At 38.7% G+C, this 24,602-nt stretch overlaps 2 protein-coding genes across 2 annotated transcripts; both read right to left on the bottom strand.

Annotated features, from left to right (window-relative positions):
* Positions 1 to 1,908: 1,908 nt before the first annotated feature.
* On the bottom strand, positions 1,909 to 5,656 carry LOC102708121 (sucrose-phosphatase 2). Its single transcript, XM_006646811.3, has 9 exons — positions 5,590 to 5,656; positions 4,650 to 4,718; positions 4,251 to 4,550; positions 4,032 to 4,133; positions 3,720 to 3,914; positions 3,340 to 3,624; positions 2,969 to 3,155; positions 2,462 to 2,508; positions 1,909 to 2,314 (listed from the first exon to the last, which is right to left on the bottom strand). Exons 2-9 carry the CDS (start codon positions 4,707 to 4,709, stop codon positions 2,222 to 2,224), a joined length of 1,269 nt encoding a protein of 422 aa, XP_006646874.1. The 5' UTR covers positions 4,710 to 4,718; positions 5,590 to 5,656; the 3' UTR covers positions 1,909 to 2,221.
* Positions 5,657 to 7,113: 1,457 nt separating this feature from the next.
* On the bottom strand, positions 7,114 to 23,164 carry LOC102703937 (nuclear pore complex protein NUP160). Its single transcript, XM_015834028.2, has 27 exons — positions 22,861 to 23,164; positions 21,915 to 22,047; positions 21,541 to 21,805; positions 21,394 to 21,454; positions 20,844 to 21,001; positions 19,899 to 19,981; positions 18,890 to 18,994; positions 18,599 to 18,696; positions 16,453 to 16,573; positions 15,824 to 16,006; positions 15,527 to 15,719; positions 14,863 to 15,431; positions 14,134 to 14,296; positions 13,254 to 13,516; positions 12,950 to 13,137; positions 11,783 to 11,853; positions 11,347 to 11,684; positions 9,678 to 9,746; positions 9,249 to 9,558; positions 9,004 to 9,135; positions 8,802 to 8,907; positions 8,634 to 8,699; positions 8,363 to 8,501; positions 8,090 to 8,197; positions 7,860 to 8,009; positions 7,596 to 7,769; positions 7,114 to 7,502 (listed from the first exon to the last, which is right to left on the bottom strand). Exons 1-27 carry the CDS (start codon positions 23,070 to 23,072, stop codon positions 7,431 to 7,433), a joined length of 4,530 nt encoding a protein of 1,509 aa, XP_015689514.1. The 5' UTR covers positions 23,073 to 23,164; the 3' UTR covers positions 7,114 to 7,430.
* Positions 23,165 to 24,602: the final 1,438 nt, after the last annotated feature.

The raw sequence follows: 24,602 nt of genomic DNA, 5'->3' as shown, positions 1-24,602 counted from the left end.
GAGCGTAAGCGGTTGCTTGCAGGCAGTTGACGGCGCTGGAGGCTAATCATATTAATTCTCAACAAAAACCATCTTATCCTTAGATCCACGTACAAGAGAAACTAAACATCTTCTGCGGTGTTTACCACCAGAACTTCTTCCATCGTCTACGCTCCCATGGTCGTCGTCGCGCTCCCATGGTCGTCGTCGACGCAGCGTCTTCAATGGCTGTCACGAACGTTGCTCCAATGAGCACGACAACAACCGCCGGCACCACTTCGGTGGCGCCCAGGCAGCCCAGGACCTTGGCATCCTCCGCTGTCCAGGGGGAGACCTAGGGGCTGGCCCTAGCTGGGTTGCGGCAAACACCAACGAGCCAATACCTCGCCAGTGGTGTGTCATCTATGGTTTTGGACGCCCCCCAAGGCCTGACTACACCATTGCTCCACGACTCCCAACACCTGCCTCCAGCGCCGACAACCGCCTATGCCTCCCACGATCTTGGAACTGCTCATACATGCTTCCACACTTATCTGTAAATATGTACAGTGATCAATCAATAAACTACACCTCACTTTCAACACAAACAATGATCGCATTTCTACTAGTTGTATTTGTCATCGTTAACTGTTTCCACATATATTATTTTTGTAAATCTTGTGTCACATGTGCTTATAAGATTTTATGAGGTTAATTGTTTGGTTTTTTTATGAAAAAAAGTCAAATGATATATTTGTAAATAAAAAATAATTTATGAATAAAACTTTCATATGTTTATTTTTATAGATCTAAAAGTCAAGGCTGCAAAATAAATTTTGATGAAAAAATCTTAAAATCAACTCCAAATTTAGCATCGCCTATCCATAACTACAGTCATTTCGAGCCGAAGCGATGTCAATCTCATCTAATATTCTCTTTTATGTAGAATATTGATCTTACTATTCACTCAATACAGTTATACCGGATCTAATTGTATAATCATATGACCATAAAAAATATTATTTAGAATATAGTGGATTGAAAATAGTGTGAATAAGTCTATCCAAGTTTAATGAACAATTAAGTTTGTTGTAAGCTTCAAATTATACAACATATTACGTATCTTATAATAAAGTGGCTTTTGCAAATTTGACACTAGTTTTTTCTAATTATTGCAAGAATGTCACTAAAACTATCAGTTTTGTTGACATTTTTATAATTTTCTGGCTGTAGTTTTACAAAAAAGTTTCAAACCAGTAGCAAATTTGTAATTGGTCATGTATAAAAAAATATGCGTTTTCTAAAATTGGATAGGATCGCGATTTATCCAACTTATAAAAAACGTTAATATCCCGATACCGACAACATTACTTGTACTACCTTCAATTTTTAATATATTATGCAGTTGAATATTTCCTCAAGACCAATAATATTTGCTCATTACTTAGTTAACTGAAAAGAATACCACTACACCCGCTACCGGAAGTGCTCCAGTAATATTTACACATTTTTAGAATATATGAATAGTCAAACGAATTACAAGTCAACTCTGTCATATGCTCTATCTGAAAACTGTATTTTCATAGATTACGTCATTGACTTTCTAGCACAAGTTTAACTATTTGTTCACAAAACTTATGTAATTATTATTTATTTTATTACAATTGGATATATAACCTACATCGTCTATATTCACACAAATTTTTTAAATAAAACGAATGATCAAATGTGTGAAAAAAAATCAATGTCATCTACTAAAATTCGAAAATTCGAAGGGAGTATTAAAAATGGATGTAGCAGTTCTTTTATGGTTAAATTACGTTGAATAGAAGTCGTATTATGGATTACAGTATGTTTTTTAATAATAAATTATTACTTGTAAGTAACAAGTAGTATAATCAGATTTTTGTTTGAGTAGCAACTTGGTTTGTTCAACCTGTCAGATTGATACAGCCTTTAAACTTGATGCGTGCATATTAACTTCATATTGCCAACTGGCCAGAATTGTACATGAACAATGAAAATATATATGCCAAGTGAGATAGTTTGCTTTATGCTCTCATGATAGTCTATGAGATACATTTATCTTAAACACTAAACAAAGAAGATCAAGCCTGATCTAGGCATCCTCCAGTATAGTGTTTTGAACAAAATTGATGATATAAACAAGAAAAGGAGAAAGGAGGTGATCTCAAGACGAGAAGGTTCATTATTTATCCTCACGTGAATTCCTTCCGTGTGCACAGTGATGGAAAGAGAAGGTCTAAAGCTTGGATGACTGCTCATCCGTTGATGAGTATCCTTTGAGCCATGTTTTGTGGATTTGTGTTATCACGAAGCCCTCAGGGGTTTCAGGCTGAGACCATTAAGAAAAAAACATGAGCAAAGTTAACCTACAGTTCAGCTTATCAAAAAAACGTAGAACAATATAAATGGAATGCATATGTATACGAGGGAGAGAGGTTCTGGGCTCAACATAAGTCATATATGATGTAAACTTTACCTTTGCATTCAGTGCAAGACTTGTCAGACAACACAGCCGCGCATCACCTGAAAGTGCAGGCAGAGCAATGCATTACACAATCAGGTGAGGATCATATGCCATAAAAAAACATAACATAATTGGATCGTGTCAAAGAAAGGAGTTTATGTATTTTGTATTTCTGTTGTGCTCGCTATTAGATACTACTAATCGAAGAACAAGGCAAGCTAATGTAACCCATGTGTCACTTTACAACATGAGAGTCCAATAGTTCGTGTTGAAAAGAGTACAGTTGAACTGTATCCAAGATCATGCAGCACATCTTTTTCTGTTGAAATGAGAACTTTGTAGGCCAGGAGTGCCATGATCTAAAATAAAGCTACTCCTATTTAATAGAATACCAATAGAACAAGTCAAAATTGGGCACATTAACACTAATTTATTTTCAACAAAGTGTATAGGAAATTCAATTATTTACGATAGCATAAGAGGCTAATTCAGTTATTCAACAGAATGGTAAGGACTCACCTTCTGACTCCCACAAGTCAAATTTCACCAGCCAACTATCTGAACTAGGTTGTGAGACAACCAGTCTGTCCACCCATGCTCTGTATTTTTTCCCTTGTTTGTCACCGTAACATGACCCCAGTGCATCAATGGTTGCATGAAGAGAACATTCAAGCCCAGCAGGATGGATAATAACTCCATTTGCATGCTAACACACACAATAAATAAAACATATTAGTTTGGAACATCAACAGTATAATAACAAGCCAGGGAAGGTATTACTTATTAGCCTTATCAACTAAAGTATAGACAGGTGAGACAGAAATTTTTTTACATAAGTTAACCAAGATTAGTTTAGAAAACAAAATAAGAGTGGGAAGCAATGTACTTACAGTTATATTTTTAAAATATTGTATAACTGAATCAGATTTTGGAACCTCAGCCCTACGCCACTTCTCATAGAGAACATAGAACTTTACAACAGCATCTGTAGGCTTGAGGTCCTCCTTGACGTAAGGGAATTCCACATCTCTTGGTGAAACATTAGGTCCAAGTTTGAAGTGTCCAATAGCTTGTATAATACCAGCAGCACACCTCTCAGTTGCATGAATTATCTTAGGATTATCCTTCGCGTTTTCTGCATACCACTGAAGTAGTTCCTCTTGGGCATTGCTGACCTAAACATTATTAAAATATTTTAATTGCAGAGAGTACACATTCAATCTGGCATGAACTTTGTTAGGCACTTCATGCAAATTTATTGCATACTGACCATGACACCATGTACACCAGGAATGCTGAATAGTTCTGCATCGTTACCAGAGTCACCACAAGCAAGAGTATTGTTGGGTGGTTTCCCACATGAGCTTAACTTCTTGAGTAAATATGCAAGTGCCTGACCCTTTCCAGCACCTTGAGGTAATACATCAAGGTCCTGGCCACCACTATAGATTATTTTAACATCTAGCTGAGAACAAGAAAAATAGCAGTTAAACATAACATGAAAAGAAAACATGAATGTTTCTCAACAAGGAAATTATCCAAAACTTGAGCCACGATGTAATCAAGACAAATGATTCCTCACCCCACGTTTCTCCAACTTCTCAGAGAGAGACTTTATCACTTCCTGAGCACTCTTTTTGTCAACGTAGAAGCTGACCTTATGCGGGCGCTGTTCTGTCTCAACCTATATCCATGCAAATGTACAGCACTAAAATGTTATTACTTATTAGTTTAGCCATCAGATTATCAAAACGTTTATAAATTTATTTTAAAAAGCAACCATGCAAGTTTTTGAACATGCCTGAAGTTTCAGCTCAGAAAATTTAGCTGTCTCCTCAACAACAATGCTCCTGTCCCACTTATTATTCAGATATTCCTCCCAGCCACCATCAGGAACCATTTCCTCCCCATATGTTATCTCAGTGCCCACAGACATGATAGTGATGTCTGGAGTTAGCATAGGTTTCTCTTTCCTCAATTCCTTATACAGAGTAGGCGATCTTCCAGTAGAAAATACAAGCAAAGAATCCTGGCAGTAAACAGACTCCCACAGGGCACCAAATCGAAGCAAGGACAGGTTCTCATCGTCATGATGATCAACCTGCAAGTATTATGCTCAAAAGTATGAGCATTGACGAGATATGCAAAATGCCGTAATTAGCACTGATCAAATCCAAGGTATGAGCTGAAAGAAACACACCATTGTATGGTCGAGATCTGAAACAATCATGAGACGCGCAGAACCACCGAGCTTATCCATTTCAGCAGCCTGTAAAGATGGCTGTGATCTTAAGAGGTAGGGCAAAACAGTAAACGCACTTAAGCTTATAGCATGTGTACAAATAAATGATACTCAACTTTGTCCATGCGTGTACTAAAAAGAATCACATTAGATTTTATTTCCCCCTATTAAAACCATTGTAGGATATATTAAAAATGTGTAATATTAAATATCCTCTAATAAGATAGATTGCTGAATGCATTCTGTCTATATAATCTAGTGCATTTACTATTCCACTATATGCAGTTGGCAAGGCGATAGATATCATTTGGAAAATTACACCCTGTGTTAAGTTCAGAAGGTAGAGTGCTTCAATGGAGCTTGATACATCTCAATCAAAAAGCAAAAGGCCTATAGAAATGCCAAAGTGGATAGAATTACAGAATCCTGTGACAACACCCCAAATTTCCCGTCAGCTTTGATGGTTGATGCCAACCACTAACTATCGATTTCACTTTTTTTACAGAAGAGTGAAGCAGGCACCGCGATTCGGTGAACCCAATGCTAGAATCGATCCTTTGTTGTCTGCCCGTGAATTCAAGAGCACAGGACGCGTGTCGAGGAGCGCATGATTCTTACCTGTTGCGCGAAACAGTAGTAAAAAATTTTACACGATCGCACACGAACCAATCCCCAAATCCCCAATGCGATGCACAGCCAACCGATGAGAGAAAGCAATGCGCTCCTAAAAGTCGCAAGACAAATCAGAAACCGCGTGCGGATCGGGGAATCGGCAGCGAGCCGAGCAGCTCCCCACCCCCACCTTTTTACCCGCGTAGAGGGAGCGATGAACACGAAGCCGATCTGGAGTGAGGAGGGATCAGATCAGAGGGACGGGGCCATGGGGGGGAGGGAGCACCTGCGACGCGCGGGCGGTGGCGGAGGGCGGACGCACCACCGGAGGAGCGCGGCACGGGTGGAGGCGGAGGCGGAGGCGGAGGCGGAGGAGGGGAGGAGAGGTGTGCGGTGGCGGTTGATTGTGTGTGTGAGGGAAGATGGGAGAGGGAGATGCCGTTGCATCGGGGAGGGTTCCCCGCATCCGCTGCTTTTTCGCGGTTTCGCCCATACCCGTTAAAGGTCCCAAACGGGCGGTGGGTTGCTGAAAAAGAAGAATATATTCCTTATCGGGTCGGACCAATGGATCCATGCCTGGATAAATGGTTCTGTGCGTACGTAGAAAGTTTATATATACAATTTTTGTGAACTTTATTTTTATATGTATAAATTTTGTTTTATGGATAGAAAGTTATATATGTTTTTATTGTAGGAACAATCCAATCTGTCGCAGAAAGACTTTATTTTTAACTCACTTCGCGTATACCTGTATAAAGCCACATAGACTAAAATTCCTTCGCTTTAAAAAACTAATACATTTGTGTCATGTTTTTTTTTCAAATTTTACTGTGTTAGTCTCCCACTACCCAACTCTGATGCAATAATTACTCAAAATAGAGTCTTTGTGAGACAAACAAGAGTAGCTAAGTGTAGTTTTTTGAGATAGAGGTAGTATCTAGAAGAAAAAATATCTATATTAAAAATACCATCTTAAAAAATATGTATTTATAAATATTATCCACTAAAAATCTTGTATATAAAGCTGGTATATAGACTTATATACAAAAAGTTTGTATATAGGGAGTTGCTTTCGTGCAGGTTAACACGTTAACCCTTTCTCTCACTCCATTCATTTTATATTATACTTCTTTTCATTTGTTTTATTTGATATCATTTATTTTTGGATCTATGGTTTGACTTCACCTTTAAAAGAAATGTATACTTCATAATTTAATGATGTCGTTGATGTTTTACTGTACATTTGACCATTCATCTTATTAAAAAAATCTAAATCTTATTAAAAAAAATCTAAGTAATTATTATTTATTTTATTGTGATTCAATTTGTTATTACTAATGTAATTTAATTATAACTAACATTTCCGCATATTCTTATAAAACTTTTCAAATAAGCCAAATGATCAAATGTGTAACAAAAGTCAACAACACCATATATTAAACTACAGAAAGTAATTATTAATTATTTTACATCAAAGATCAACGGCATCAGATAAAAAACAAAGGAGTAAGAAGTTCTTCCACTTTTTTCTAAGTTAAACTTCTTACATATATTTGAAAATATAACACTATCTACTACACTAAATTAGCTTAATTGAATAGTCATTGGATATATTTTGTCAAATGTTTAGGGTGACGTGGTTAAAAATTTTAAATCTGAAAATAAGTTTTGGCATGGCTTTGATTTTAAAATTTTAATTTAAAAATGTTTTAAAGATAAAAAAACAATCATAAGGCTTTGGGTACTTTGCACCCGTCCGATCGTAATTATGCGGTCTTGATTGGGCAAGGGAGAAGAACGCCGGGACGGAAATGTGCAGAAAGCCTCTTGAAAATAAAGCTATTTGTCGTCACCACGAAAAGTTCCATTCCAGGAAAGGTGATACATGCCAGACAAACTCGCCAGGAGAAAACACCAAAGGAGAAAACTTTACCTATGTCTACTGGCACTTCAAACGAGGGAACCATATCCTTCACAGAAGTGTTGAAAAGATTTACAATTGGGCCATCGTCCTGTCTACAGGAACAGGTGATCTATTACATACTACTACACAACATAGTAAAACACCCTAATCCACAGCTCACAAGATCTCAGTTGCTTACTCTCTATCAAGAACAACCAAAAAAATCAGTTGCTTTGGCTCCCTATTCCTTGCCCTCCTCCGACTGATGAAAGCACGTCATCTGAGTCAACCACAACCTAGTAGCCCAAAACAAAACAGGTTAAAATTCAACATGTGACATCTAGAAAGTAAAAACAAGAATTGAGGGGGGGGGGGGGATGTCTACTAACTTGCTGCAGGTGACTGATCAGAGCTCCATGTAGCAACTTCATGAGCCTGTCACACTGATCCATGCTGTGCCCAGCATTTTGCATCTCTTCTAGCTGACACCACAGCCTCTCGATGGCAGTGTATGGGAACCAGGTCGCAGACATCTTTTTGCGGTGGAGAACGTCCACCGGTCTCTGCAGGATGGTTTCAAAGGGTCTAACCGTCAACATGTGCTTACAAACATCTTAAAATTGGATACTTGAAGTTTGTATAAAATCCATTACCGATGATGCAAATGATTCCAAGTACTCGACCAACAAATTGGTCGCTTCTGTGTGCCGGCCATAATTTATATACAATCTAAATAATGCAGCAGGATCTGCCTCCGTGCCAGACATACCCCATGAAATCATCCTGTTACCAGCCTTGGTAGTCTAAAAGTACAAATGGAAGGTCAGCGGTCAATCAACAGTTAGTCGATGTAACAACTGGACTTTATGCACCAGGAGATCACCTTAAACATCTGAACTAGCCAAAGTGGTAGCTCAATCTCAGGGTCTGTGTAAAGAAGTGTTTCTGCAACAATGATAGGCAACCTTGGATGCAAATCTTTGTATTTCTCCTGTGGAACAGAGGTAAAAAGGTTATATTTTTAGTAAACGGACAGAGAAGCTCCTTCAGAACTGTCAGAGTATCATGCAATACGTTAAGATTTTCTCATAAACTTGAATAAAAAACGAAATTCATTTCAGAGAAACACTAAATATAAGAAGCAATGAGCACAGACCAAATATAGTTCAAGAGTTTCCCAGTGGCAACTTCCTTGGGATTGATGGACCCTGGCAATACTGTTACCATTGCCATCCCGCGCATCATCCTCAGAAGATGTCAGCAGTAAAACATGTTGGATGTTGGTCAAATTCTTCCTGTGATAAGATCATAAAATAAACCATTGTTATTACTAGTATAAAAGTTGCTACAATATGACAATATATGTCAATTAGATTAAAATCAATTTCAGAGAAACAGAATGGGCAGAACTACACAGTTAAACACACCCTGAGTTGCCCACTCTACTAGGGCAGCATTGCTGTGCAATGGCAGCAAATACACGTTCCAACTCCCTACAATTGAAATATGAAACATTAAAAGTTAGATAATATCATAATACAAAGAAGCATTGATCCAAATAAGCAAGAACCTATCAATACAACGCTACCAATCACCTTTTCATTCCTGACTCCTTCCAAAATTTCAGCACAATCGTGAACACCAGGTCATACATATTCTCATTTATAAGAATATCCATCAGTGCTTCAATAGATTGGTTATCTGCATTCTCACGAGATATAGATTGGCCAAAGCTTGGACACAAATTCAAGTCTCAAGTAATATTTACATTTTTTGCATGAAGTTGGGGACATATACCTGAAAAGTTGAATCTAGAATTTATAGTGCTAAGCATATACAGTGATTCTGTTAGTGTATATTCCTTTTCAAGAATTCCAATGTCAACACAAAACTTCAACCTAGACAGCTCTGAATCTGTGCCAAAAGCAGCTGTAAAGCAAAGAAATATTTAATAACGAAATTAGCTGTGCAAATTTCAGTAAAAAAATAGCTGTGCAAAGGTATTGCTAAGTACTTCTGTACTTGAGAGTAACAGAACATACAGTTCTCCATCAAAAGATTACGTGGCTTTTTACTTGGTGAGATTTGATCATCCGCTTCACATACAGAATCAAGCCAAGCAAATGAGGGATCGACAAGCTGCAATGCATTGATAGCAGCAGACAAAGCATGCAACCTCTCTTGCAACACATGAGAGAGTTGGCGGGCTCCACCAGCATTACCCTCTCTACTCAATCTAACAAAATATCTATACATATATGCAGCAGCCTTCCTCCAATTGTTCCTATAAGCCTCAAATGAATAAAGGACCTTGTAAAGATTCGGTCTAGACAGAAGATCTGACCGCTCAGCCTGTGAATAGAAAAAAAAATCACATGACAGGTGCATTAGAAAAAGATTTTTTTTGTAATGCATAATAGAAGGAGAGGGAGAGGGGGAGAGAGAGAGAGAGAGAGAGAGAGAGAGGAAACCTTCCAGAAGAGTTCTTGCTCCACTTTTTCCACCAAGCCAGTGAATGGTATCTCGCCATTGCAAAGAACCTAATTCAACAGATGACAAGCTCCTTTAAACTCTAATCACCCAGTGAACATGGATTGCACAGTGAAAAATCAAACTGAATAGCTCACAATACAGAAAATAGAACAATTATCTTTGCCAGCTTTGTAATTGCCGTGAGGATGCAAATCACATTTTCTTTAAATGCCCAATTGCTTGTTTTGTTTGGTGTGTGTGTAGAGATGCATTGGGGTGGGATGGTTCTCCTGCCAGTTTTGAGGAGTTTGATAATTACATGTTAAGTAATAATAGAGGTCGATATGTTAGATTAAATCTTTGCTTGCTTGCTGCTTGTTGTTGGCAACTTTGGACAGTGAGAAATGACATGGTGTTTAGAGATGTTATCATTTCTTCTCCTATTCTTCTTATGTTCAGGGTGATTTGTCTCCTTTTGCAGTGGAGGAAGCTGTTGAAACCTGGAGAGGATGAAATCATGGATCGATGGATCAAGTCTTTGCAGCTTACTACCAGAAATCTCAAAGGAACAAGAGTAGGGATAGGTTGAAGTTTGGCATGCTGCTTTTCTTTCTGTTTCTCTTGTGCGCCCAGCTCTCTGAAAGTTGGCTGTTTTCGTTAGTTTGTTTGTTCTGTATCCGGAAGGTGCTGTCTTTTGGAGGTAGAAGTTTTTTTTTCTTTGTAATCATGGTGTGGTGCTGAACTTCATGTAAAACCGGTTGACCCCGGTCCCCAAACTCTCTTTCTGGCTTTAATGAAAGGCTGGGCCTTTTGGCTTTTATCCAAAAAAAAAAGAACAATTATATATTTTTAACTGTTACTTTTTTTTTGGAACTAGAAAGGGTCGACGCCCTCTCCCATTTCCATTACTAGAAATGTAACAGTACTTTTACACAAAAAAACCAAAACGAAAACCAAACGCATTTAGCATCTCCTCTTGCTAACCATCTAGCGCCATCCCACCAAATGGCATTGCAACGGAGGGACAAAAAAGAACTAAAGGTCTCTTGGATCTTTTCTAACAAAGCAAAACTTCTCTTGATAGGTCCTCACATAACCAACCCAAAACATAATCTGTCATCACACAAGTCTCCCCCCCTTTTCATTGTATAAGTTAACTTATGCTCTGGCCGCGTTCGGCGTTGGGGCATAAGTTAACTTATGCTCTGGCACAGAAAACGTAGTAATAGATTAGTACATGATTAATTAATTATTAATTATTAAAAAAATATATAATAGATTATTATGATTTTTTAAAACAACTTTCCTATAGAAAATTTTTGCAAAAAATACCCTGTTTAGCAGTTCAGGAAGCGTGTGCGTGGAAAACGAGGGAGATAAGTTAACTAAGGGGGGGCTGCCGAACGCGGCCAAATTCTGCCAACCGACAGCACATAGTCAAAAATCAATATCCAACTCAATAAGGTATTTTTGTAAAGAGTATAAAAAAATCACAAACAGAATCAATGCCAATTACCTAGCAACATGTCCTATTTTTAGAGCCAGAGATGTATGGCAGAGATAAACAGGTGTCATGACCACTAGAATCTAGGACATCAGACAAAACAACTGGTAAATCACTAAACTATTCAATGCATTTAGTGAAAACAGTAAATAAACAGAGCAAACCTTTGTCTCGCCGAGCTCACAAAGAACTATGATGAAACGCCTTAAACAGACATACTTGCTATCATCATCTGGATTTGAGACTATTGCACAATACGCCTCCCGAAAGTTTTTCAAATCCAATTTGTACTTGAATACGTTGGCCCATAGCCGCCCTTTAATCATAGTTGCAGTTTCAGGGACATCCTCAGCTTCATTTCCATCATCAATGATGCTATCTATTTGTTCAAGAGCAGCAAGAGCAAACTGGCATGCCCCTTCACTCATGGAGTGCTGCTCAAAAATCTGCATTGCCCACTCATAGTAGTGAAGCCTCCATGATGAAAAAGATCTGCATTCCCCTGAAAAAATTCAAAGGGATTAGGACACGGTTGGGATGATGTCACCAGAATCAATGCCACCATTTATATGACGAGCAGAAGTAAGAAAATGATGTCACCAGAGATTTGAAACCCTGTTTCCACAGAGAACTTCTGCAGAGCCTTTGGAGCTTCTTCCCCAGATGCAGCTCTGTTTTCCAAGGAACGAGCCAGTCAATCGCCAATATAGAAAAAGAGAGTATTGATAACAGAGAAAAAATCCAGGCAAGTACACAAATCTCCAGGGATTCAATAATTTTTTCCCATATTTTTCTATTTGAACTTTGGATTCCCAGCAACCCTTGCACAACCAACAGAAAAGGCCATGCATTTTTTATCCAATGTGATCCTGAGTTTCTGGTCATCAGATATGTTTGGTGTGATACTCAAAACTAATAGTGACAAAAACTAATAGTTGCTGTTACCTAAGTGCTGATTAATTTATATTACAGAAAAGTGAAATCATCCGTTGAAATGCTCGGTGAACTCCATATATCAGGTAAATGGAAATATACTACTTATAGGCTGATAGAAGAAATTAGTTATTTGCTTAAGGACCAGAGATGCAGTCTAATTCCAAGTTCACTTTATTCTCAAAACACATCAGTACATATTTTGTAAACCATGAATTGGATTTACTGGTAGGCACTAGTTCCGTGATGCCAAATGTACTGCTAACATATTGCATTTGTATGCCAATAACTTATGCGAACTGAATAATTAATTAGGGAAACGAGATTTTCAGAAACTGCCATAACCACAAATAATCAAATGTAAACAATTTGTGGGTAAAACTTTTGCATGTGTGTTCTTATCGTTCTAAAAGCAAATTCTGTACAATAAACTACAATGAAAAGACTTATAAGCATAACCGAAAGGAGACTATTTTTACTTCTTTGGGAGGATGCAAACTACATTTTCTGACTGATGCAAGATAATTCATTTTTCCCCTAAATTCAAGCCGCAAGAAAAACAGGAAGTTAGTTCAATGTCTGGTTAGTTAGACTTTTCTACGAGAACCATTAAGCGGTGAGCATAATCCAATTACAAATATATTAAGATAACAGAAAACTGAGAAAAGGATCTCTACAATGCTGCATAGCACAATGTACAACTCGGAACATTCAAATAATAACGATTTTTGTAACTCATCAGTACTCCGTAACATTAGGAACACTTCATGACACTAATGTCCTGGTAAGCTGTAAATCACAGTGCACAACTCTGCATAGTGCTGAAGGTGGTACCTGAAGAAGCAACAGATAGCTTCATGAACCTTCGATTCTTTCAGGACAATGTTTGCTTCATCATGTGCAAGCAACAGAAGGCAAAATCCATTGAGATGAAGGCATGATGAACATGCAAGATCTGTATCCCGGTCAACTTGGGATGCTTTCTCATAGTTAATGTATGTTTCGAGAATGCCCAGAAGACTCTACAGAGAGGGGGGAAAGGATAATAGTTGTCATATTTTTATTGTAAATAGCATGGTGGCACCACATCAAACAAGAAATGAATAATGAATTTAAGCGGTACCAACAAAAACGATACCTGAGCAGCTTCATATTGACCATGGCGAACAAGAACTGCTGCCAGATTAATTGTGGAACTCAAGAAACTGTCCACATTCCCAGCACTATTTCCACTCATAATTGAACAACTAAACCTCCTTACCAAGTTAACAAGCTCAGTTGGATTAGGAAACCAGGGTGAAAGAACATTCCCGTCAGCAGATTTTGGAAAATCAAGTAAACAGGCCAATGTAAAATCAGAGCAGCCAAACTTTCTGTGCAAAGATAGGTCATCAGCTTTTCCTGAAAGAATTGAAATAATGAGAAAGAGTTATTTCTTAATCAAGAAAGTTATAAGAAAGTAGTACTATTAAAATGTATTAACTGTTAAGCCTAATTTGCCAAACTTGACTAAAAGACCCCAGATATCAAAAGAGGCTGGGTGTGCACTGTATTTAGAATTATTTCTGGTGCATTCAGAGATGGCTCAAAAAAACAATATCCAGGGCGCGGGCAGAAAATGTTCATATGAACAGTACAACTGCGTACTGTAGCTGCCATGCTAATTGGCACTTAGAGATAAAAAATAATTAGTTTCATTGTTAGTTGGGTCTGTCCTCCATGTGGATACATTCCATGTATTCGAGATAATGGTTATTTCTTAAGGATCAAATCAAGCCATTCCCACAAAAGGGGCACCATGATACATTAGCAAGAAATGAAGATGAACTAATCTAGTCTCTAATGATGTAAGGATCATGTGCATCATACCAACATGGCATATCTTCTGTTATTTATATGAACTCATTAACTCATCATAATACAGCAGGAAACATATTTTTGGTAGAGAAAAGGTCCACATTCAAGAGCACGTATCAAACAACAATAAGAGCAACGAACATACTGTAGGAAGTTCTAACCTAGCTGGAGAGAAGAAAGCTGATAGCTGAAATCCTCAATAGTTGGTGGTGTCGTAGGTGAAATTCCTACAAAGTGGAGAACAATCCACTGTCCCAGTATTTCTTGAATCACCGGGAACAGCTTCAGTTTTATTCTGGCAACATCATTTTGCGATAAAGAGACCTGGTTTGGACCATTGTCTTATTAGTGAAACAGATAAAAAAAAATTGTTCACCATTCAAGAATAGTGTGTATCAATGAAGAAGCATTGAGTTACAGTTCAATAAAAGTACAACACAAATTACACATAGGCCTGCAAGAATCATGTGAACTACTGGACTCTACAAAAAAAAACACTGAAATGGACATGCAAAAATAGCAATGTGTTCACCTTAAAACTATTTTTAGTGCATAGATAGTGAAAGTTGGGGTGTCAAATGAACTAAATGTGCACGAGATTTACTGAGTCACTAGGTGGCCAACTAAAATGGCTATCTGTCTACTGTCTTCCGGTTGATGCAAGCCAAGAACAACCTAATATCTTGATCAGTATTTGCAGATGTTCACGAGTTCTAACCATTTGGAGCAAGTTTGACTTGTTGAGGACCTTGAGGTACACAAGGATGCACGCTCAGTCTCAGTACACATATATATTGAACTATATGGCAGACAAGAACTACTACAGTAACCGAGTTGAGTAAACACATGTACATCAGATAGAAATATCAAAATACAAAAATATGACATACCTGTCCACCAATGGAGACCAGATAACTGAGGAACAGAAACAGATCAAAAGTGGATTCGAACATCGTTCTTGCTACCTGTGAACTAGCTTGAACCAATAATGCAGTATTCACATTGTAAACTCTCTTCAGCTCATACTCTTGTATGGTCACGTTTGTGTTCAAATACTTCATGAAGCTCTCAATCACATCAAATACTGCTGACCAGGATGTGGATTTTGATTGCAATTTACGAAAAGATAGTAACATTTCAACAGAAAACTTCCTCTGACTCTTGTGAGCTGTCTGCCTTCTTTCTGCATAAGCATCTGTTCCAAGTAATGTAATGAGGGCAGAGGGAGATTGAGGACAGAAACCAGTATCCAGAATTTTTAAGATCTGAGAAATGATTTCATCAGATGATATAACAGAACTGATGAGGGATTCATGATATATCGCAGCAGCAGATCTCCCCAGTAGATGGTTTATATGGCTCATGCACCTTAGGACTTCAATGAGGATTTCAGATTGAGATTTATTATCCAATAAGTTCACCCCAATGCCATCAAGATTGCACAGGTCATCAGAGGAGCCTGATGTGTTAAGCTCATAAGTATTACCCAATAGCTCATAAATGATAGTTGAAATTTTTAATATGACTATCAAATACTAGGAAAAAGTAACAAACCGTAAATAAGCTGCTCCATGTCCTCCAAAGAACGAAAGAGAGAAAATGAACCCTTTCTTATTAAACCAAAAACTTCTCTGTTTGTATCAAGAAGCAACCCATATGGCCTATTGCTCCAGCACCAATTGTGAAGATACCGTGCAGAAAACTTTCTCCAATGATAAGCAGTAGAACTTGCCGTCTGAGAACTTCCCTAAAATAATGGGATATATGAAAATTTAGCTAAGACACATGCTACAACTAGAAATCAGGAAGCCTAAAAGAAGAATTGGTTAATTAAAAAATAAGCAAAAGCACCTCTTGTTCTATGGTGGATAATATTTCTTTTCGCAATCCACTAGTCGTAAGTGACTGGAAATCAGAATCTGATATAAACCTCTTGTGCTCCAACAAGGTTTCACGTAGAGCAGAACAGTGATTCACTCCTGGTTGAAGTAGTCTCCGCAGAAACATGGATGAAATAAAACTGAATGTTTGCTCCTAGAGATACAAAAGAGGTCTACATAACTGAAGAACATCGAGAAGGTTCACACGGCTGACAATGAAATAAAAATATAGAGGAAATCTATATAGCTAAAGGATATATTCCACAGAAATAGAGCAAAAACGATAAACTAACTATAAAAGGTCATGTCAATAGGATAATTATAATGTTTTAAGAATTTCTTAGTTTAAATGAGCAAGTTTTTTAGAACCAAACACACATCAGGAATTTAAGTATTTCAGAGGACAAGAAATCTAACAGCAATGTGAAGCCATAACCTCGTAATTCAAGTTGAACAGAAGTCATATATCTCAAATCAAATCAATAGAAGACCTTATCTGAACACAACATATCAATTTAGAACTATAAATAATAACCTCAAGGTGTACATGACATGTCAATTTAGAACTATGAATAATAACCTCAAGGAAATTACAGTTACCTTCTTTGAAGAGAATATTGAATCAGCTGTCCAGACCAAATCATCCAATGTATTCTCGGAACTTTGAAACAACTGGTCACTGATAGAATCTTCTTGTAGCACATACGAATGCATTGCCTCACTGCAGTTATTTACATTGAGGCAAATATTTGGACACTGTCAAAATGACCTAGTAGTAATACTGATGTGGGAGAGAGAGAGGAGGGGGGCACCCAAAAAATGACTGAGGAACAAAAGCAGGTGTGACCAATTTTATCTGTATGTACTCAAGTTAGCTTAAAAAACAAAGACAAAATCAAGTCAAAACTAAAATAAAAACAATTTAATGTGGAAAGGCATTCGCACATTTCTAGCATATGAACCTATTACATGATTTTACACGTGCAGTTCAGTAAACTATCCATAAATTCATGTAACTAGTAGTTAGTGCATATGAACTTGAAAATTTTCATGCAAAAAATTGATCTAATTTGTAATTGCAGAAATGGAAAAAAAAAATGTACAGTACACATATGAAGATCTGTGAATAAAATTTTGCATTCGTCTGTCAAACTTTGTTTTCTTTTCTTTTCTTACCATTTTGTATGGTGCACATGAGTGTATGCCCAATAATTTCCAGTTGTGCATGTCCAATAATCATTTTATTTTTTCTAATGATTGTTTATGATTTGTTTTCAGTTCTCAGAACAATTCCCATCGGCATACCACAAAGGGAGCAAGCTTATTTTGGGATGGAGGAAGTGCATAAGCATGGTCACAAATCCATTAGCTAATCAGCTACTTGATAGATTTAAACAGAGTGCTCAGCTGATCTATGGCAGGTGAATTGAAGTAAAGGTTTAGGAATCTTTCAGCAATGTTCAATGCTTATTGACCTCAGCACTGAGATAGCAATTCCAGAGTTACACATGTAGGGACCACTACTCCAATAGTTTACTACTCCCTCTATCCCAAAAATGCAAGTATTTCTGGAGTTGAACACGAGTATTAAGAAAGTCTGTAAAATTAAATGGAAGTTATCATTGGTTGAGAAGAGGAGGTGCGTAGAGAAATCAAATAGGAGTGGTCGTGATGAGGAGGTAGGTGGAGAAATAACCTCATTCCAAGACCTAATTTGAATGCTGGGACAAAGGGAGTAGTCATCCTAAGGGCAACTTAGAATGGCCGCATGTAACACCCTATCTCCAAAATCTGCATTAGTCCACTCTACAGACTGAGTGGACCCACGTTCGCATAGTATCTCACTTACACTTTCGTTCGCGCTTCGTGTAAAAGGGTTAACCAGGGAATACCATGATTAGAGCACCAAGGCTTATAAGCAGTCTCTCACCTATCTAAACTTCCAAGGTAGTATTAAATCACTACTACACAACCACTTATGGGCCACATGGGACTTAGGCTTCAAATGGACCAAGGTGTTACATTCACCCCCCACCCCCCTCCTTAAGGCAGCTTCGTAGCTCACTGTTTACATGACAGAGGCCCAGAACTCACCATGGCCCAAAGCACATGCATCATACAACAGAGGTTAACAAAGCAACTATCATCACAGATCAGTCATCAGAAATTTACTATAGCTCTACAGGCCACCTATAGCAGAGGGAGCTTATATCATACCAACGAAAACAAAGAAATGCAAATGTAATCATCTAGCAATGCAAATGAGACCGAGGCAATCAAGAAATCACGGTCTGCGTGTAATAAAAATAATAGCATATAATATGCAATATAGAATTATAAACCTAGGCTCCAATCGTTTCACTTCTTTTGCTTATGACTTTATGAGCCAAAATTTAAATTTTAAAACTAAACTTTGAAGTTGATTTTGTGTTTTTTTCCATCATAGTTTATTTTACAGCATTTGCTTTTGAATCACTATGGACATCTATATAAAAGTTTTATCCATAAATTTGTTTTCATTTGCTAATAAACCATTCCAGTTTTTCTTCCAGCAAAACAATGGGAGCCCTAAATTTTGCTTTCTGCAGCGTAATGAGAATCATTATAAGAGCACATAAAATATAGACCATGAGTACAAATTGCAAGTTGGTTTGCTGATGAAACAGTCACAAACTCAAAGCAGAAAACTATTTGATCAATGCCATCTCACAGTTCTTAAGGCAACAATGAAGGACAGCATACTTACGAATCAAAGTCATACTGCACTATTTCATATAGCATTGATCCAACTTCCTTAAGTATCCAAAGCTTGTTCATGCTTATCTTCAAGTCAAAAAGCTTTCCCTGGGAAAAAGAAAATGAATTACTCCATCAGTAAGCTGACAATATTTGCCCCTCAATGAGCAGGAACATAGTCACTGGACCATGATAAGTTGTTACTGGCACTCAAATTCTCTTCTGAAAACAGGAAACCTGAAGAAGGCCATATATATAGATATAAGGAAGCATAATGTAATGTGGTGATGATTTTGTTTACCTCCAGCAAAGGTATAGAAAAAACCGAAGGTTCAGGAGAGAACAAGAACCTTTCGCCAGCACCAAAACTGAAACCATATACAGCTACGCGGTCACAAGCTGGAGTCTTTACAGTGTAAGAAAGCAAATTAGTCATCTACTTCCAGAAACAATGCTGAAAGAATAGCAGCTTTTATCATACCATGTCATGTTGCAAATATTCAACAATAGTTAAAAGAATCAACACAGTGGTTAACATAAGCATGAACAAAGAGAAATCCAACATCTAAAGTTTAAGCCTAAGGTAATGCCCAGTTCCCTATAGAAGGCCATATCTAGCAACAGAAGACTAAGAAGAATATACTCTACTGTATATAAATGAAAGTATTGCAATGGAATGGCATAATTACCAAAGAAAAATTTAACAATAAAACAGAAAAAAAAATCTTATTGCAAAGACAATAACAAACTATTATTAGCACCTAGCATATCATGATGGCATAATCTTTGACCAGGGAAGCCCTGTCTTGTCAACAGAGAAACCATGTTTCGCCATTAATACAATGTTGGAAACTCCGAGATCAGAAATAACAATCGGTTAGCATTCTTTGATTTCAACATGGTATCTAACTATCTACAACTCCATATTCTTCCAACCCACTTTCTTGTTTCTGCATTTCAAAATCACCCATAACAAACTGACAAGTTCAAGCCACAATCATCATCACCTATCTGTCAACTGCATTTGCCCTACCAATCATTAATGACAAGGTAGCCACAAGGTGTAATGCATCACTAATGAAGCACTGTTTTCCTCATTGTGGACTCTAGATGACCCCATGTACATAGTAGGCATTCAATATGCACCATTTTCACCACAAATGATACATATCCATTTTTAACAGACATAGTTTTATAGTTTCTGCATTATGTTTTAGAGTCGATTGATAAGTGAAAAGGCATAGCATGAAAAATTTGTGCATTCCAGATGATTAAGTAAGTTTATTGGTGAGACATTTTTCTTGACATACCACAGTGCCTTGATGCAGAACAGCCAAAGATATCAACTCTTGATCATCATCGGCATCACCTATCCATACCCTAGATGGTTGGCCTAAAGACAAAAAAATACTTTAATAGAAAAACACAATTCAAGAAAAAGAATAGATACAACAAGTAGCGTAAGTAACAACTTAAATACATCCTTTTTTTTCAGAGGATGTCAAACATATCCTGTTTGCTTCAAGGATAGCCAAAACAAAAGGGATAATTGCAGAAGCGGTTGCTATTCAGTGGTTGTTTTGCATCAAATGTTTTTGCAGTCTTACACTTTTCAAAATAATCTATCAAACCTATAAAAGTAACTATTGCTGACAAATAGACCCCATGTGCTAGCTATTATCTAACTTAGTTATACTTATTTTGCTCTGTTGGAAATTTCATGGAGCTCACTGAAATAGACACAGGTAGATACTTAGATGGTTATACCAGGCTACCAACACCAACAATTGCCACATTTGACCAATTACTAGGAATCTAGTATATACCTCCATCTCAAAATAATAAAACTTAATACAAGATTTGGCACAATTTAGTACAATGAATCTGGACACCCCCTTTGTCCAGATTCATTTTACTAGGTTATGTCAAATCCAGTACTAGGTTTTAGTATTGTGAGAAGGAGGTAGTATACTTTAGTGCAACTGCTGGATGCATCCATGATCCATCCCTTGTCCCTATTTTATAAACATACCATGCAAGCTGTTGGCAGATCATATGGACCTTGAGCAGAGCGAATATAGTGCTAGTAACAGCTCGATTGTAAGTTGTTGCTTAACATATTAAACAATGATGTAAATGTGCTAACTGCTGACAACATCAACACAGCACTTATTACAAAGAACAATAACATAAATAACCAAATACCAGTTCGGTATAAGACCTTTCCTGAAGCACATAAAGGCACCACAAATTACCTTCGATATCATTCGAGTGAACATTGTAACTGAGAAGTTTAGTGTGATTAAGAATATCCCATATGCGCAAACTTCCATCCAGATGGAGAACAAATAGCAGTTCCCTTTCATTTACGGTAGCTGTTACTATATCTTGTACAGGGCCCACAGCCTTTGTTCTGCATAAATGGTAGACAACATGTGTTGTCACATGTAGAAAAACAAGACAAGTTTCAGAGCATACTGGGCTTCCATACACAACAAAATATGTTGAGCCCAGACTTGCAACAGTCTGGGAATCAATTATATGCCCCTGCATAGATTGGTACTCTAGGACTTTCCACTTCATGTATGACTGACAAGTGGGTCCTCAGACCACATGTGAGCAACATGGGGAAGGGCAAACCCTAGGGTGTCAACCTCTGCAGGAGCATGTAATTTATTTCTCCTAATTAAAATGTCAAGGGAGTCTACAATGTATGAAATTGCATTGAATGCTCCTAGGTTATGTAGTTTTTGGAGCTATGTTATATAGATGTTCTCAGGTGAACTGTTAGGAGAAAATAAGTACCTTGACACGAGAGTCCATAAACGCCCTATCCCAGCATCATCTCGGAGCTCATTCAAGAAGCCTACAGCAGCAGACAGTGTAACATTCAGAAAACCTCGGAAGGACCTTTTGAAGGTACAGTCATCTAGAACTCATCTATGGACTTGCCTGGTGAATTCTGAGCTAACTTGCCAAGACTGTAACAGCAGATTGACCCATCTTGCCGCCCAATCACTAGACATCCTAACTTCGCTGTTACAGCTGTAACCTTAGCACTCTGTGCTTGGGTTTGGAGACTAAATTCAACTATATCGTCTTCAGGAAATATTGAACCAGACATATAGGAAAATGGGCTGTGCAAGTGGCATAAGAGAGCAACTCCAGAAACAGTAAGCACATACAGCATATATACAGGTGTGCCACGTCTGCCACCCTGCATTACCACAGAAGTGAATACGCCAGTATCTCATGTATTGATGTGCCAGAAAATTATTGAACATGCTATGATACTTTATTTGCATAGGACTCATAAATGAACCAACCTCGCGTGAACATAAGAAGGAGAACGGGCATAGCGCCTCCTGGAATACCAACCGCAGTCCAGTGCTTGGGAATTCCTTGGAAGCACAGAGTTCGATGACCTCTAGTACATTTTGGTGTTCCTCATGAAGCCTCCTGTAACAGAAGGCATCTTCTTTCTTTAGAAAAAAACACATCCAGTAGTGATTTCTCATATTAACAATTTTAGCATGTTCCTAGCTTCATAGCAAAGACGTCTCAATGATGCTTATTAGCTAGCTCATAACAGGCTATTTCACAAGAAATATTAATGCAGCATAATGCCAATGGCTCAAAAAAGAAAGATCCACTGAAGGTATTTTGCGCAACATGCTTCATCAGTAGAAGGCAAAAGTGTAGGAAATGTAGGGAACTCATGCACTTGCACAGAGTTTAACATATGTTCCTGAAATTTAGTGTACGAGAAAATTGCACGGCAAGGAATTCCACTGGACTATTAGCAGATAAGTTTCTGTCAGATGATAACATTTCCTGCATAAAATGGTTGTCATGTATGCCGCTGATTTTTAACCATGCCACTGTCCTGCGATGACATGTACTGTGTTCAACGAAATGCACTAGACCTGACCACAACTATGGCGTGATGGTACAATGCTGGATAATGCAGAATCAAGTTCACGCAAGTCAACTTATTGGATGCCTAGCTGGAGTTACCACAGACCTAGGGTTACTCTGACAATCTTAACTCTCGGAGCACCCAAAAAATAGGCAACTACAGCGATTCTGATTTCAGAGTGTGCAGTGTAGTTCCACAAGTACCGACTGAATAAGACCAAAATCAACTCCCACTCCAGAAAACTGCTTGCCACCCAGCTAAGCTCGATCCTATCACTAGCTCAAACACAGAAAAAAAAATCCTGAGAGAACCCCACGAAGCTCAAGCCGCTGCGGGAAGGCGACACCACGTACCAGGCGAGGTAACACTGCGAGTCGCCGGAGGAGACGACGTGGAACCCCGAGGCGGCGCGCGGCGGCACTAGGACGAAGGGGTCGGGATCGCCCTCCGCCGCAGGGGGAGCGGTGGAGGGGACGGTGACGTCGATCCACCGCAGCCTGTCGGATCCCGGGATGGGGACCTCGGTGCCGGCTATTCTTCGGGCGGCGGGGGTGGGTGAGGCCATGGAGGCCTCGCCGGCGGCGACGGCGGCGGCGGCGGCGGAGGGTTTTGGAGCGCGCTCGGGTTTTGGGCGGCGAGGTGGGGAATGCTCGGAGAAAATTTTGAGCCCGTCGAGGGTTTGGGGGATGGTGACAGAGAGCTGGGCCTTTTCCCTTTTTTTCTTTGGGCCGCGCTAATTTTGGGCTCTGGGCCTCAATACAAAAGGCCTGGCCCATTTAGACTTAAATGGATTGTAGTTCACCCCAAATGTCACTCTAAGGGCATGTTTGGCACAGCTCCACTCCAATATTTTTAGCTTTGCTCCAAACTTTTCCTGTCAAACACGTCCAACTTCAGAAACTCCAAATTCAAAAAAATCTTGGAGTTAGAGGCCAACTTCATGTTTTTCCTAGAGCTCCTCCAGGGGTGCTCCAAAAACCAATCTTATCAACCAAAACATGGAGTTGAGGGGTAATTACCCACCAATGCCACCCATTACATACGTACCCCTTCGCTAAAAAAAACTGACCCCCTCCCGTCGTTACTGTTCACGGGGTACTGTTCATCGTGAACAATACCCCGCCTCCCTCCCTGACCACCAAACCCTAGGGCACCGACGCCCCTTCTGTTGTCGGTGGCCCTTCATGGATGGCGGAATATATCTTCCCAATCTTCGTAATCCCTCTAATATAAGTACTCGCTATAGTAAAAGGGTAAAAAAGTCATATCTCACCGGGCTTTCTTTCTCCTAGAGTTGGAGACACGAATTTGCCAAACATGTACTCGGGATCCTGGATTTGTTAATTATAGAGTTGCGAATCCTGGATTGGCTAATCCTGGAGTTGATTTTTTGGAGTTGGAGTGCTCCCAAACAGGTCCTAAATTTAAGATTCCACTTTTGCGAATTTCACACTTCTAGTAATTCATCCGGGTCTACTTTAATCCCACTTTTTTTCACCACACGCACATTAATCCTAATGTGCACGGGGTGGTCCGATCTTTCTGTGAGTTGTGATAACTACGATTTGAGAGAAACGTTAACGATCCGACTATAACCGTACAAGACGTTGTGTTGCACCTTAGCGATCGATACACCTCTCCTTGGGTTGTTGATCTTGCCGGTGCAAATCAACCTTATTCCTACTAGCAAATCGAAGAAACAAGTAAGAACGAGATAAAAGCAATCTGATATTGCAAATAGAAACTGAATACAAAAGATAAGTTGGGTTCCGAAGAACAAGTATCCAAGTGGTTGCGCCAACACACACGTGTCGCAAAGGCTAAACTTTAATCTAACAAAACCTCAATAACACTAAAGGGGTACCTAGCTATTTATAGGGGTAGGAGGATGACCAATGGTGCCCTAGGGTCGTGCTCCAACAGATTAGGACGCACTCCACTTGGGCCCTTTTGGGCCGGGGTCCCAAACAAAGTTACAAGGCCAAAGGTCCATGACAGTTAACGCAACAACTTGTTTCTCTATCTGCGGATGATTGGGATGAAATTTGATGATGAGGCTGGATCCATTGGAAAGATGACTCTAAGATCTTTCCAT

Source organism: Oryza brachyantha, chromosome 2 (assembly GCF_000231095.2).
Source record: "Oryza brachyantha chromosome 2, ObraRS2, whole genome shotgun sequence".
NCBI classification, from domain to species: domain Eukaryota; kingdom Viridiplantae; phylum Streptophyta; class Magnoliopsida; order Poales; family Poaceae; genus Oryza; species Oryza brachyantha.
This window is presented reverse-complemented; position numbering and strand designations above follow the sequence as displayed.

Bases quoted from the DNA above. Each gene is read 5' to 3' on its own strand.
- LOC102708121 (XM_006646811.3), bottom strand. From the start codon at position 4,709: ATGGATAAGCTCGGTGGTTCTGCGCGTCTCATGATTGTTTCAGATCTC. The intron at 4,134-4,250 runs GCATGTTCAAAA...GCATGGATATAG, and splicing joins TTTCTGAGCTGAAACTTCAG to GTTGAGACAGAACAGCGCCC. The intron at 3,625-3,719 runs GTCAGTATGCAA...AATAATGTTTAG, and splicing joins CTGGTGTACATGGTGTCATG to GTCAGCAATGCCCAAGAGGA.
- LOC102703937 (XM_015834028.2), bottom strand. From the start codon at position 23,072: ATGGCCTCACCCACCCCCGCCGCCCGAAGAATAGCCGGCACCGAGGTC. The intron at 15,720-15,823 runs GTGCTTTTGCTT...CCATTATTTTAG, and splicing joins TATCCACCATAGAACAAGAG to GGAAGTTCTCAGACGGCAAG. The intron at 13,517-14,133 runs GTTAGAACTTCC...CAATTCTTTCAG, and splicing joins GCTTTCTTCTCTCCAGCTAG to GAAAAGCTGATGACCTATCT.